Raw genomic sequence first — 15,700 nt, forward strand, 5'->3', positions numbered from 1 at the left:
ATCCAATTGTATAAATGAAATGCTAAAAGCGCTACATAATGTCAGATCACCATAATAGTTATTTACTATTGAAATTTACAAAAGGTGACTATTTAGAAAATCTCCAAATTTTGGTGGCTTAATTACTCAAATATATGTTACTTATTTGTATTAAAATAGTTTTATTGTTATATTATGTTAATTGCGTAGACATTGATAAATATGATGGACTCTCCGTGATTCTGCTACTCGCAGTGATAGTCAATGCTGTTTCCGGTTAAGTATTCCGTTTTTGTTTAAATTAATTGTTTTTACATACCGTTATAATTTAGTTTAGTTTTAGATTGATTTGAACTACTAATTTAGTTTTCTTTGAAGGTGATTGATTTTGAATTGAAATAAAAATTTTGTTAAGAAATTTGAAATAAATATTTGCTAGGTAGGAAATTAATTTTTATTTGTAAGTTTTTAAGTTCAATCAATATATGTTAGTTTTGGTAGCTTCTTGTTAATTGTATGGTTTTATAAATTTGAAATTGTTAGAATATTGTTGTATGCATTTTGGATTTGAAAAAAATGGGGTTGTGCAGCCAAACCCATCTAGGCCATTTTAGATTTTTGTATTCTCAAATCCAAATCATGCACTACACCACTCATTGGCACAACTATTTCTGTATTGCAAAGTAATTTGCGCGACATACATGTGTGTCACACAAAGACAAAAGTAGATACACAAAAGTACGGGCAAGAGTTCCCGATTTATAGTTTTTAACTTTCTTCAACCCATAGTTATATGTTTGCGCGACAGATCATTGATAAATATTTATGTCGCGCGAATTCTTTGCACAATAGAAATGTTATTTGCTCGACATGAATATTTGCGACACAAAACAAAGTGTTCTGCAATGCAAATAGTAGTTTCATCCGTAGATTAAATTACTGCTTATGCAGCCACGCTGCAACTCTGATTTTACTGGTATCCCGCGGTAAATGATATATGGAGTATCCACACATAAGACGGGTACGCTCTTGCTCTCTGGCCAAAGTAATCTTGCGAGGAATTTTGTTCGTGGCCAACAACGAAAGTCGAACATGGTGATCGGCTCAAATTTACATACAAAGTCTGGATATGGGCGAACATTGCCTTCGTTGGAACAGAACTTAGAGCCAACAACGGATCATAGAGAGTGATAGCTAGGAATAATCCTTTTGGGTTTTATTCACAAGTGTGTCTCTTGCTCATTAAGTAAGCACAAAAAAATATACTTAACACATCTAAGTAATGTATTACTAAGAATTTAATGTTTTTTATGCCATTAAAAATGTAATTTTAAAAAATTAAATGCATTCTTATGATTGTTTTTAAAATGAATTTTGACCACTTTTTTAAGCCTTTTTAGGCATGGGCCTGGACAGAGAGCCGACAAGGAATTTCATTAGTAACAGGCCGTTTTGATCGTTTGGAAGAACTCGATGAATGTATTAGATCTTTTTAGGATGCCCCAATGACTATATATAGAATATATCCAATTTTTACAGTGCGATGATTAGCTGTCCATGGACTAGTTGTACCTACCGTTTCTTTCGATAGAAACTACATGACATCTATTGATGACAAAAAAAAATAGATACAACAACGATAATATTGGCCAGATTGTTTAATAAAACAAATCTCAATATAACAATTGAAATGAATATAAGGGTGCTAAAAATATAGGTGAAGTGAAGATGAGAGAAATTTCAGCCATGCTTCAATTCTGTGTGAGTTTCTAGCCTTTTATTGATGTGCTTGTTTCGCCTTTTATAGGTGTCGATGCAGTTAGATCGTGGGGTGATTACTTCACGTCTGAACAGTTAGTTCAATTCGCTTATATAATTATGTCTTGTTATGCCAGTTATTTAGTAACTGTTCGGTCCTTAGTGGATTATTCGGCGTTTATTTGACCATTGTAAATATTCGATTTGATTAGCCATAATGTAACCGACCGTTATTTTCTCCGATCTTCTCGGTTATGCTTTGTGATTAGCAAAACTTAACATATGATTTCTCATTCGGTACCAACTATTTATGTTTGGTATTCTTTAGTAGGCTCGGCATAAATCTTATCATGTTTGATGGATTGCAGATTTTCCTGTTATAACGATAATGTATAAACTGCTGTTTTACATTGATTTTCAGTTATTATATTTGTCTCCTACTAAAAAGATACGCTCGCTGAGCTGTTTTTATAGTGCTTCTATACATATATAACACGTTCTACACTGACGGCTAAACAGTAGAGTGTGTACTAATGCCACTTGTAGTGTTTTCATACATATAGATAAAAAAAAATTATACAAGTGCACGCGCAATAGAGTACACACGTAATTGATTCAGTTCATATTTTCAGGAAACTTTGATCGTGTTCTCATTTATATATCACTCTTGTTCTGCATGCCACTGTAAGTAATAGTGTAGATATATCAAAGAATAGTTGAGTATATATGAATAATGTCATGAACAAAAGAATCGTGGTTAGTAGATTTACACGTATCTACAACTAATGAACTAACAGCAAACAAACTATTTGCATATGTTATCAGAAAAGCTTGCTAGCGAACTCTTCCGGTGATGATGATCCATCGTGGTCTTCATTGTCTCTAGACGTGGATCGACGAGCGAGACTCTTGAGATCGGAGACGCTTCTTCCGAGCTGCAAAGCGATCTTCATCTCCAAAACCTCTCCGTTCTCTCTCCTCTCCCTCACATTCGTCTCGATCGTCTCTTCCAAGAGCTTGAAAAACCCGGCGTTGCTTCTGTACATCTCGAACACCATTCCCACTTGACCCCCGTGCTCCACCGAGCTCACGAAACTCGCCAGAGCCCCTGCCAGAACTCCCACCACCACCGCCGCCGCCACGTGTCCCGAGACCGCCGTCCCGACGGCCGCGAGACCGGTCAGGACGGGTCCGGACACGGCCAGGACTCTGTTGAGCTTCAACGCCTTCTCGCCGAGCTTCAGATACTCCTCCGAGTCTCTCCGCTCAACGACCCCGCGGATCGCTCTCATCTCCTCCTCCAACTCCGGGCTCCATCCCCCGGCGGCGGAGGATCTCCGGCGGTTGTTCTTCGGCCACCAGACGGCGGGCTCCACCTCTTCCGGAAACTTCTCGAGCATGGCTCCGTCGAGCAGCGGGAGCGGGAACGCCTCGTCCAACGCCAGGACTCGCTCCGCCGCCTCCGCCACGTCGGATTCCGAGACCCCGCCGAGGGATATTTTGGTCTTTATCTCGCGGCGGAGCTGTTGGAAGAGCCTGGTGGCGTTGCGCTGCTCCTCCGCGAGCTGAGAGGGCTGGAGCTTGCTCATCGCGGCGGAGATTCCGGTGGCCGCCACGTAGAGCGCGACGGCGCCGATTCTGAGCGCGGAGGACTGGTCCGGCGCGGCGGCGGAGAGCGCCGACATGGTGGCGGCGGCGAGGGTCATGGAGTTCAGGGAGCTGAGAAGAAGGGCGTTCCAGTTGTCTCGCTGTTCACCGACGTTCCGGTGCATCTCCGCCCTCTCCGCCGCCGCGTCCATGACGGCGCGCATCTTCGCCAGGATCATCGCCGACGACCGCTCATCATCATCGGCGTTGACTGAGATGTTTGGGAAATAATCGGGTGTGGTCATGATCAGGTTATCCCGCTGGAGAATGTTAGGGAAGCCCTTTGATTGGAGTTTGGGCAAGCTAATGATGGATCTCGTGATCGCTGACGATGGTCTTCTTCTTGATGATGATGATGATGAACTGTTTTTGATCTGAGAATAAGTTGCATTGTTGCCGAACGCGTTTGAAGACCGTTGAAGTAGTGTTGTTGCCATATCAACTACGTAATAATTACTAGCTCTCTTTCTCTTTTTGAGCTTTTGCTTTGGGGATTAATTTCAATGGCTTATATTGGGTTTGAGAGAGGTAGAGAGACGGTGATTTTGTGTTCGGTTGTTTATTGATGAAATGAATTGTTGAATGAAAGGTCGCCTTATATATATATATATATATAGGAGATTTATTATTAAAAACCTGAAAAAGTCATGTAGTAAAAGTTTGACGGTTTGAATAATGCTATGGCGAGACTAGACCGCTTCTCGCATGACGTCGTCTTTCTGGTCTAAACCCTCTCTAGATTTGGCTGCTTCACATTGACTTTCAACAGCCCTTTACCCAGTTGTACATTTTTGTATGGGACGAAATCTAACTTTCAAGCCATATAATTTCATAGTTTAATTAGATTTGTAGTACTTTTTAACCGTTATGATTATGTATACTCACCGCATAAAACATAAATACTTTAGGTTATTGTCATTTTTTTCTTACAAATAACCAATCCTCTCGCTTTAAAAAAAAATTATTATAAAAATAATCCACCAGTTCGAAGTAAATTAAATGGACTTAAACAGTTAGTTTAATTTACTTCGACCAGATAAATTATTTTTTAATAAAATTAAATATTGTCTATTTTTTAAAAAAAATGGGTGTTGATTAGTCCCACTTTTAAATTATAGTCTAATCAATGTTTTTACATTTTTTTGCCATCTCTTAATTAAAGGTGGAGATGATTTACCAATAAATTAGTCCCTCTGGTCAGTTATTTGTAATTCATGCACGTTGAATTTTGTTTTTCTCTCTCATCTTGAAAAAAAAGTTGACAAAATCAAACAGTTTTGTTTCATTTATTTTAATTTAAATAAATAACATTAATTCATAGTGACATTTTGACAAAAGATATGAAATCTAAATTGCTTATCTCAGTGCCCCGAATTTGATATTTTAAAAAATTACACGGAGATTTTATTTTATTGATCTTATGTATATTTTCGATAAAGTAAGGAGCATACATCACATGCTACTTGGAGCACACATAAAATTCTTTCAAAATATATCAAATATAGTTGATGGGTAGATCTAATCAAATACTATATAATGAAAAATATGATTTTTGCAAATACCTAACAGGTAAAGATAAATACAAACTCAGAAACATGATTTTTTTAAATATTTTATTTGTCTTCTTGCCGGAACTTCTAGCCAACCTCGAGTCGTCGCTCGGTGCCGTGTATTGTCGAATCCTATAATTTCCTCCGTCAGTGATTTTGAGGTGATGATTTTTTTTTTATATATATAGAATTCAAATTTGAAATACTTATTGATTATTGATTTAAGTTTAATATTGATTAAATTCAATTTTATTTCTTATTAGTAAGTTTTGTTTTGAGTAAAACAAAGGAAACTCTATCAAAATTTCTATATGAATAAGATAGAATATGAGATTAAATATGTTGTTACGTTTGTGTTGGCTTATTTTTTTTACTGAAGTTGTTGTGGAAAGATGTCGATCAACTTGCCCTCTGAGCGTAGACTGTATATTTGGCAAGTTTCTTGGTTAGTCAGAATGTTTTGCAGGAGTCTTTACTCAATGGATCTTTACGCGTGTATGGGTAAGGAGACCCTAGATTGGCCTCATGCCTTGTTTGACTATTATAAAAGCCGTGCGACTCTCTCATAGTAGTTTTGACGCACACATCGATCAAACTTTTAGGGTTCTTAGACCTGCAAGACTGGCGGACTGAGAAGCTAATTGTTTGATTCGTGTTGTGTAAATCTCTAAATACTTTTCCAAAGATCTCAGTGTTTTGTGAGAGTTTGAGTTTGTGATTGCGTGATTGAAGTATTCACGTGCATTGATATTGAAGGTGACCAAACATCGGGAACGTGTTTGAAGAGTGTAATTGAGAGGAGTCTCAAATTCAAGGGGAGCCTTGTTTTGGTATTCACATGTAGTAATAATAAAATGACATCGAGTCCGGTGTTGTTCATATAAGACATTGGTTCTATTGACTACTTATTGTTTTAGTGAACTCATTTTCACTGGGTTGAGAGCCTCCCCAGATTGGTGACGTTTCACCGAACCGTTCTTTGTGTCATTCATTTCTTTTATGCATTGTTATTTCTTTATTCATTGCTTGCTTCAGAACAAGTTTTCGAACACATTGATTCTACATTGTGCGTGACATTTTTCTTCTGTTTAAACAGAATTTCAATATCTTTTCAAGTAACCAAAGAGGTCGAAAGAAGTTGCAAGTAGCGTACACATATTCTACAAACACAAACCATTTCACAAATATACAACTTTGAATTCAAATGTACAAAACATATAAAAATGATATTTATTTACTGCATTATGCGATATTTTTTCGCCACCATTTCTTTTTTTTTTTTTTCTGAAAATAATATGTTTTCATATTCTACTCTTTTTTCATTCGATTTTTCATAGGTATGTTGATTTTTCGTATTTCAAAATCATCGAAAACAACATCTAAATCCGTAGTTCTACCAATGTTTCAAACAAATCGAGTTTTGTTTTAGAATATTTTATGAATTTTTTTATATTCTTAATCGACTCCGGCAACCTGCAAGTATTTAGAATATTTTGGTCATAAGTTTTCATTTTACATCTGATTTTAGCAATATTAACAAGCGTTGGAAAATTTATAAAAAGTTATAATTTATTATATAATTTCTTATTAAAAAATTATATAATTTTAAAAATTAAAATCGTGTAAACGATTATTTAAATCAAATACTGATTTTAATTTAGCCTCCAATAAAATGTAATTTGCCTCTTCAATTATGGTTATCAGTAGAAACCTTCATCTCACAACAGAAACGGTTACAACTGTTTCACGTGATTCCATAAATTGGACAGCTGGTAGACAGTCGTGTAAAATTTCATTGGTCAATGTACGAGGCTTCAATGGGATACTATTCCGATTCAACAAAAAAAATTCCAAGTTTGACCATTAAAAACTGAAATAAAAATCAGAGGTTCAATTTCAACCACAGCCCTTGTTGTTTTTCTTCCCCCAATTCATAGCAAAGCTTATGCTGAAGCATATTGGGAGACTCCACGGCACCAAGAAGCAGAGCTTCTACTTTCTTTTTATAATGTTGTTTTGAGTTGGATTTCTAGAAATAGTAATCAAAATGCTCATATGTTATGTAAATGGGCAACACAAACTTTGTTTTTTGGGGACATACTAGTGCTATGCAATGCTCTTTTCGATCCAAAAAAATAAATAAAAATAAACTCACTTTTTAGTTACGATACACGCATGCTATCAAACATGGAGTACGAGCCGAGCAGTGTCCACGTGACATCGCACGTGTGACCACAACAAGCAAAGTAGAGAGTATTGCATATAATTAAAATAATTGCAAAAAAGACATTCCACAAGCATGGCAATCATCGATAGTCAAAGTTTCAATTGATTTTATTTCTCAATCAACATGGCCATGGAACACAATTAATAGGCGTTCAGATTCAGGTTCAGTAGTACATAATAATCAACAAACAAAGCAGAGCAATAGGACCATGATGATGAATTAAATGGAACTGAAGCTGTAAAATATATTCTGCCCTCACTTGGGCTTTGGTAACGCCACCGATCTTGATCGAAGATTTAGGAAAATTCCCCTACAAGATAAAAGCAAAAATATCCGCCCGTTATTTCACCCATTGAAACATTGAACATATCATAAAAAATTAAAAAAAACAAAAAAAAACTAACTAACTAAGCTACTAATAGTTATGAATTTGCAAATAATTAACATGTTATTAATTATAAGTAGTCATGTGAGGTGAGCAATTCAAACATTCCATCTATACTCATTTGTGTTATGTTAATATAGGTTGTAAATATGGCTGTGTTAATGAAATAAAAACATTGTTATTTATTTACAATTAACGAAAGGTTCGATTATGTCTATAAAGTTACATATTTAATAAACCCTAAAAAAACTCAAAAATTGAAATCTGATATAATTAACAATAATTTACCAACAAAACGCAACCAAGGCCTGGAAAACGACACGCATTTGTAGCGGCACGTACTGGTGCTTGATCCACCCAATAACCGGCCCGATCTATGTGATATAATATAAGCTGTTATTGCATTATACGGCAATCCATGTATTTTATCGAAGAGACGGAGCAGAATAAAAAAAATAATACCATCCATGCACTGTATTGTAAAGTTGGGTAGTCCTTCTTTACTTTAGCTTTCACTTGAAACCAAGGTCTACCTGCATTTCGTATTTTTTTTATTGAGTAAGACCATCTCCAATTAAAAACTCCAAAATCCCATAAGTGGGCTAAACTTGTCCCAAAAATAACATAAAAGTTTAATAAATAATCTAGTTTTTACATCAAATTAGTAGTGTTATACTAAATTTAGTGTAACACTATTCATTTCTATAAAAATTACTCGACATGTTTAGGCATTAGTCTAATAATCTAATCAATCCATATTATAATAATTAAAGTGTATATATTTTAGAATATACATATAATTAATAGATAATTAAGTTAGATTAACTAAACTAAGGGTATGTTCTATAAATACTCTATTTATTGTAAAATAATGTAATATTTAAAAAAAAAAACAAAAATTTAGTGTAAAAATTATACCGTATTAAGTGTAAAAATCACACCATCTTAGCGTTAAAATTGGAAATGCTCTAAAAACAATTCTAAGAAACCAATGTTCACACTAAGCCTATGCCAATTGAGGTTTCTTTTAAAGACTGACTTTTTCAGGTGTTTAGAAGACATATAAGAGTCAACCCTGACACTAGTTTTAAATATGGGTCTTTTAACTATATAGTCATTTGACTTATATCGTTTTGTATAATAGCAAACTTTTTATAATTTTTTTGTAAATAGTCACTTTAACTTATTTACGGCACGCAAAAAGACAAAAAAAATTCAAAATAGACGGGAATGTTTTTGGGTATTTTTGTCTTTTTAAGTGCTGTAAATAAGTTGAGGTGACTATTTACAAAAAATTTACAAAATGTTGACTATCTAGCAATTCTTAGACTTTCCGTGGCCTATTTGACTAATTTTTTGTTTAAATATTCCATTTTTCCCTTCACCCACATATCTCTTACATCAAAGCTAAAGTCGTGTTTTTTTTTTTTTTTGTCTTTTGTTTATTGTTTTAAAACGGTCAAGCTAATAAAGCCAGGTGTTTAGGAATCACTTTGTTAGATCTTAGCGATCGTGTAGGCTAAGGAGTAGGGCAGGGAAGTCATTTAATTTATTTATCACTAGTTTTCTAATAGATAAGAGTAATTTAGGGATATTTTTATGTTAAGTACGATTCCTAGTAGAATTAAGGTATTAGAGCTTATAAAAATTTAAAATAAACCATCTAAGTTAGTTTATTTTTCATGTTTCCGTTAGTCTTCGTCAGAATATCACGAGAGACTAACGATCTAGCTCTCGAAGTATATAGATATTGACTATTATATGTTCATACGATTTCTATTAATAAAATCTACGAAATTTTATTCGGTTACTATCAAACTCACCTTCCACGGCCAACCCGTAGTAAACCATGAAAACCAAGTTGTTCCAAGGAGAAATGGTTAGCTGTTCAAAAATCACCTGAAACGATGAAATCAAACCTCTTCAGACTGATTATTTTTTGCTTCTTCTAAATCGAGCAAACCAAGCTATGTCTTGAGAATGCAAAGAATCTAAAATAAATTATTCTTAACCTAACATGTTAAATTATTTTGGGTTGATGAGGCTTTGTACCTTCTTGGCGACTGTTTTTGTGTCATTCTTTCCCGAGAAGATCTTGTCAAGTAATTTAAGCGCATAATGGCTGAACGGACCAACGTACGTAACTCCAAAAACCTGAATTCATACACATTAACAAAAAGAGTGTTTATGTATTTGTTTATGAATTTATATACATTAAAAGAGTGTTTGTACAATACAAATTTACATTTTGCATATTATCGGATAAAAGATATGTTGACTTAATGATTGGCTATGTCTTATTAACGCCTCACTCAAATTCAAGGTTTCTAGATTGATTCATCTTGCATCATTAATTTTTTGAAAACTTTATATATATATATATATATATATATATATATATATATATATTTATTTATTTATATATATGTATATTGAAATTTGTATGTGTATATATATGTGTATACATGGGATTTTCATTTATTCCAACCAATGTTCAAAATATTAATTACGATATTGAAGTTTTGATTTCACTGGTTTATCGATTATCGACGAAAAATCTAAAATGATTTTACTATCACTACCGATTTATACATGTTGTCGCTGAAAATTGAACAATGTTCAATGCTTCGGACGGGTCTTGCTCTAGGATCGGACATGCGATCTCGTTCAGAGGCAAGTTTTAATTTATCTACGCAGTTGATGCAGTTTATATTGGGAATTTTCGGCGAGGGTGATTGCGCCTCCCTCATAGGTGTTGGGAATCTTAGTTACAGACATCACGACCAAAGAGTTATGTTGAAAGTTTTCAATATTTTTAAGTCAGAAAAAGATTGTTGTGGGAGCTCGTGAATATTTCTCGAACCCCCTCCTTTTAGCGTCAAAATGTTGTCGCTGAAAATTGAACAAGGTTAAAGAATTTGGACGGGTCGACCTAAGGTCGGACCAAGCAGTCGCGCTTGAGTCGGGTATGCAGAACTCGAAAGTAACGAATGTCGCTCCTCTAGCTCAAGAACATTCGTTCGTCGCAGAGAAACTACGAATAATAAGAAAAAGGAAATAAGCTAGAAGGGCGCAAAGACGGTGCCTCTTGCGCGCTCTCCGACGCTCAACATTAGTCTGATTGCTATGAGTGAGGTGGGTGGCCGTTATTCTTTTGAGAATATTTGAGATTTGTGAGTGATTTAGAGTAAAGCTGTGTGCGGAGGGTCCTTGACATCGTTTCAAGACTCTAGAATTGAATAGAGAGAGTTTAGAATTGGTTTTCTTTTTTCTCTAGGTGAGGGGTCTATTTATAGCTGTTGAAGGGCTGAAAGAGCTCAAAAAATCTGAGTGGGCGAAAGCAAGCCGTGCGCGAGAGGCCTCTCGCGCGCGCTGCGATCTCATGTGTGCACGTTGGTCCGCTGGTACGCGCGTCATGCATGCGTCCACGCGGCGCGCTTGTGATGCTGTTGTGTGCGTGTGTGGCTTGTTTCTTTTGGTCTTTTTGCCTTTCGTGCTTGGATCGGGCGTCCTTGTAGGCCTCATTTGGGCTTTGATATGAAATTTCTTGCAAGTCACAAAAAATTGAATATTTCCAAAAATGCCCGACATCAATACCGATTATACTCAATATCGACAAGTATATCGATAGTTTTCATATAAAATAATTCTTTAAGATATAAATTTAATAGGTGTTAGTGGTTTGAATTTTTAAATTTTTTAGCTTTTATTTCCTACATAATCTACTTATAAATTTGAAATAATTCAAAAAAAAAATTAAACATAGTTTTTCTAACAAACTTAATATTATTAATTATAATATTTCTTTGTTGTATATATTATAATATTAAATGTTACCTTTTTCATTTTTAACAAACATTTTACAGAAATTTATAGTTAAATTACTGTCTTGATTATAAATGATTATAACTATTAATTGTTTTCTTTATCAAATCTAATTTTAAAAAATTATTTATAAATTAATTATGCATGTATTTATATAATTTATATTATCGTGCCCCTCTGAATGGATCCGTCATCGTAAACAACCATATATTATCAGAAAGATAAAGAGGAGTAATAACAATGTTTACAATCACATGGGGATCTTTCCTTTAAGAGAAGGATTGGATTGGTTTCGTTACTGTCACGAAGATTCATTTCATAATCAATTGAGGAAAGATCTGGAATGTTCTTTTGTAATGATATGGCATTGTTATTTGAGAGAATGAGAGAGATGGAGAGGGGTTAGAGCAACACCACTTTGAGAAGAAGCCTTCTAATTTGAAGTTTCTGAATCCCAGTCAGCTTCTGAGATACCACATCACTCACCGCTGACAAAACCCCTGCTAGAATCGCCTGAACACATTAAAAATTCATATCAGTATTTCATTTGATTGATTCACATGAAAGGGACACAACGTTTTTTCAGAAACAAGGAAAAAAAATAAAAATGGGCATCTTCTTGGCAACAACGATCAGAAGGTACCCAACGAAACCAACAAGGAATATAGAGAAAATAAAGAAAAGATGTGTGATTTTCATTTTACATCCACCATTAAAAAAATCCACCAAATTGAAAAAAAGATTGGACCTTTGTCCTGAGAGGATGACGGTGAAGCTGAACCATGAACTGTTGCAAACCGTTCTTGGCGACGGAGCCCATGGATTCTTCAAATGGGGATTTCCGAAACTTCGATCAGCTGTGTCTGTTCCGATCTACCAAACTAAAACAATTGACTAAAGTACAACTATAACATTTATCAACACAATTATTGTATTATTATTATCACATCAAGCATAATGATATTGCTCGTATCGTGTACTTGTTATAATATTTTTTTATTAGGTAGTGTACTATTTTTTACTTTGATCATTGATTAATGTGGCAAGCTGGATAATATAATAGAAATTAAAGAGCTAAATATTGGCATGTAAACAAGCACTACTCGTGGTAGCATAGGTTAGTCGAAAATTCCACGTCACCTGCAAAGTGAAGATTGTGGGTTCAATCTCTACTAGCAGCGAAACTGCCTTAAAAAAACATGCACTCCTCCAACGGTCCCTTTATTAGTACACAAGCTTAACGGAAGGAACAGAGGCGGAGCCATATTCTTATAAGAGGGGGAGCCAAGTATGTCGAAGTAAAAATAAAAATCGACAAAAATCACTACCAGCTTATAAAATACATATTCAAAGAGAATACAAACAATATAAATCTCTAATTTCTTATTCAAAACTTTTAGAAAAATGTGTCTTTTTATATAGGTTTGTTTTTATGAGTTTTCAATTATAACAAAATTTTATGACTATTCATAATTAAATAGAGCGAATAAATCGAGTAATTACAATACTTAAAGGAAAAATAAAGTACATGATTTCGTAAAGAATGTATTTAAAATCTTAGTAATTACACTACTAGGAAAAATAAAATACAGTGTCTTAAGATAAAGAATGTATGTGTAAAAATGAAAATGAGTCGTCAAATAAATTAATAGTGTATTCATAGCATTTTTTGGTGTACATATGGACTTGGACTTGGACTTGGACTAGGTATCATTGTATTAAAGAAGAAGAAAAAAAGAGCGTATATTGATGATATATTTTGGGAAATTGAAATGTCAACATCAGTTATATATATATATATATATATAATGATATAAGCGGTTATGATAAACTTGTTGGCTTTGTAGCTTGTGCATGTGCTTTTTAATATATATATATATATATATATATATATATATATATATATATATATATATATATATATATTTTTTTTTTTTTTATCAGAAGATACCAGCTAGAGCTAGTTCTACTTATATTTTTTTTAATAGAACGGATTTTCCATTAAAATTTGGTAAAAAACTCATAAATACAGGATAAAGACACCTTAGTTCATGGATCACCAAGACCTAAGTTCCGGTAAAAGCACGTATGTGCAAACTTCGACCTAATCCACTTCGACTTAGGTCTTGGTGATCCAACACTAAGTTCCGGTAAAAGCACGTATATGTGCAAACTTCCGACAACAGGAAGGATTACAAGCACGAATAGAGCACACAAGAGGCTCGTTCAAAAAACCAAGGATTGACGATGGAAAAATCCAACCAACCTCGGTCCGATAGCCACGAACAAGATGGCTCTTCAACCTGCATAGATCAAAACCTAACAGGAAATCCACTACGGGAAATTGAGATACGGCTACCCCGACTCCAAAGCAAAACATAACACAACAGTACCAATTTAACTTCCTAACACGAAAAGAAAGGATAAGCAAGACAATGGGAAAGCAAATAACAAAAACAAACGCCTAAACCGAGGAAGCCATCCACAAAAAAGACCCAACTCAGATCTGCTACCACACGCAATCCAGGCTCCCCACGAAGGCGAGGACCACCCGAGAGAGAACCAACGCCGGTGGAGACAGCCTGGCGCCAAGAGCCGCCGCTTCCGTGAGCCAGACGCAGTCAGCGGTCGCAGAACAGGAGCCCGCCGCCACGCAGCGTCGACGAGATGGCAGGGTCGGCCAGGGAGAGGATCTTGCGGGGCGAGAGATGAGGTCGAGAAACGAGGCGGCGTGAGGACTCACCGGCGGATCTAGAACGGTGGAGGCGTGTGAGCTCGGCGAGCTGAGAAACCAGAGAGGTGGAGGAACACGAAAGCAACGCCAACTCCCGTGAGGAATCGCCCTCCCCCCGGGACCGGAGCCGTGACAGTGACGGCGTCCGAAATCCAGAGGGGCGGCGGCAGAGAAAAGCTAGGGTTTTCAGAAGAAAAACTATTCGAGAGAGTCTTCTTTTGTTAAATATCGAAAAAAATATTACTAGTTCTACTTATATAATGCTATGTTTTAAAAAAAAAAAAAATAACAGGGGCCTTGACCCGTTGACACACAAAGTTAAGCATATGAATTAAAATTTTCAATCTCTTCCAGCTCCGATGCCTAAGATTAAACCATATTTATAAATTTATGGAGGCGATCATAATGATGATGGCGTATCTATTGTGATAACAAAAATCAGCAACACACCATTCATTATATATATATATATATATATATCCACTCAACACAAGGAATGGCAACTGTAGGGGCGGAACAAGGAATTAAAGTCGAGGATGGTCAAATATAAAAAAAAAATTATAAAAATATTTTATCCTTGTACAATGCATGTCGCTTAATAAATACGAGGGAATGACCATCTAAAATAATAGTCTCATCCATGTTTGCGCCTTTCCCTAGTAGATGAACTTGGGACGTTCTGTGAATTTGGCGGAGACGGTGATGAATGACGGGAGTTTTATGAGGGTGGAGGAGGGGATCGTGGTGGAGGAGGGGAGTTGCGTGGTGGAGGGGATCGTGGTGACGGAGGGGATCGTGGGTGGAGGAGGGGAGTTGCGTCGTAGAGGAGGAGAGTTTCGTGGTGGAGGAGGGGATCGGGAATTTATAGGTGGAGGCGAGTTTCGTGGTGGATAGCATTGTCGTTGTCGTTGTGTCTCATAGTCTGACAACCTAATGTCATCCAATCCGAACGTACCACGAATTACCGAATCAGGAGTTGGAACCGAACCACACCCATCCTCGGGTATGGATGGCATGTCAGAAACTCTTCTAGGCGGGTTTCCAACGCAACCACTATCACGGCTGTTGCGAGTGGATCCAACCCCTGGAGAATCGAGCCCGGATGGAATTTTATTTATTTCCAATATCAATTGTAATTTCTCCGTGTCATCTTCTCTCATCTTCCTCAAATATAAATAACCTTCCAACGTAGCGTCGTTGGTTATCTCAACAGGTTTCATGGCACCAGCCATCGCGTATGCAACACCAATGGTATGAGTGGATGGTGATTTTCCCAAATTCGCGTAAATGATTTGCATCAAACTAGTGAAGTTAACTTCATACGGCACTATGATTCCGAAAGATCTATTCTCATGATAACAACCAGGTTCAACCCAAGTTCCACTGTGCTTGAATAATAAATAAATAGTCGTCATCACTACGTACAAAAAGCATAGGCAGAGTTATTAATTATTTGTTGACTTCAGATGTCAACAGTTGACGTCTATTGTTGACATCTGAAGTCAACAAAATCATTATTTGTTGACTTCAGATGTCAACAGTTGAAGTCCACTGTTGACATCTGAAGTCAACAATTGATGAACTTTGTTGACGAT

General features: G+C 35.9%; 2 protein-coding genes across 2 annotated transcripts; both read right to left on the reverse strand.

Moving 5' to 3' along the window:
• Window positions 1-2,416: 2,416 nt before the first annotated feature.
• LOC149385284 (putative F-box protein At4g22030) lies at window positions 2,417-3,821 on the reverse strand. Its single transcript, XM_089626292.1, has one exon. It carries the CDS (start codon window positions 3,819-3,821, stop codon window positions 2,559-2,561), a length of 1,263 nt encoding a protein of 420 aa, XP_089482418.1. The 3' UTR covers window positions 2,417-2,558.
• A 3,566-nt stretch (window positions 3,822-7,387) lies between these two features.
• Window positions 7,388-12,270, reverse strand: LOC149385285 (peroxisomal membrane protein PMP22-like). Its single transcript, XM_089626816.1, has 7 exons — window positions 12,120-12,270; window positions 11,786-11,884; window positions 9,599-9,700; window positions 9,370-9,445; window positions 8,009-8,079; window positions 7,835-7,920; window positions 7,388-7,471 (listed from the first exon to the last, which is right to left on the reverse strand). Exons 1-7 carry the CDS (start codon window positions 12,189-12,191, stop codon window positions 7,417-7,419), a joined length of 561 nt encoding a protein of 186 aa, XP_089482942.1. The 5' UTR covers window positions 12,192-12,270; the 3' UTR covers window positions 7,388-7,416.
• Window positions 12,271-15,700: the final 3,430 nt, after the last annotated feature.

The sequence above is a fragment of the Urtica dioica genome, chromosome 9 (genome assembly GCF_054948205.1).
Source record: "Urtica dioica subsp. dioica isolate 48M chromosome 9, U.dioica_male_clone48M_v1_H2, whole genome shotgun sequence".
NCBI lineage: Eukaryota > Viridiplantae > Streptophyta > Magnoliopsida > Rosales > Urticaceae > Urtica > Urtica dioica.

Bases quoted from the DNA above. Each gene is read 5' to 3' on its own strand.
- LOC149385284 (XM_089626292.1), bottom strand. From the start codon at position 3,821: ATGGCAACAACACTACTTCAACGGTCTTCAAACGCGTTCGGCAACAAT.
- LOC149385285 (XM_089626816.1), bottom strand. From the start codon at position 12,191: ATGGGCTCCGTCGCCAAGAACGGTTTGCAACAGTTCATGGTTCAGCTT. The intron at 8,080-9,369 runs GTGAGTTTGATA...TACGAAATGCAG, and splicing joins CTACGGGTTGGCCGTGGAAG to GTAGACCTTGGTTTCAAGTG. The intron at 7,921-8,008 runs GTATTATTTTTT...TATATCACATAG, and splicing joins TACAATACAGTGCATGGATG to ATCGGGCCGGTTATTGGGTG.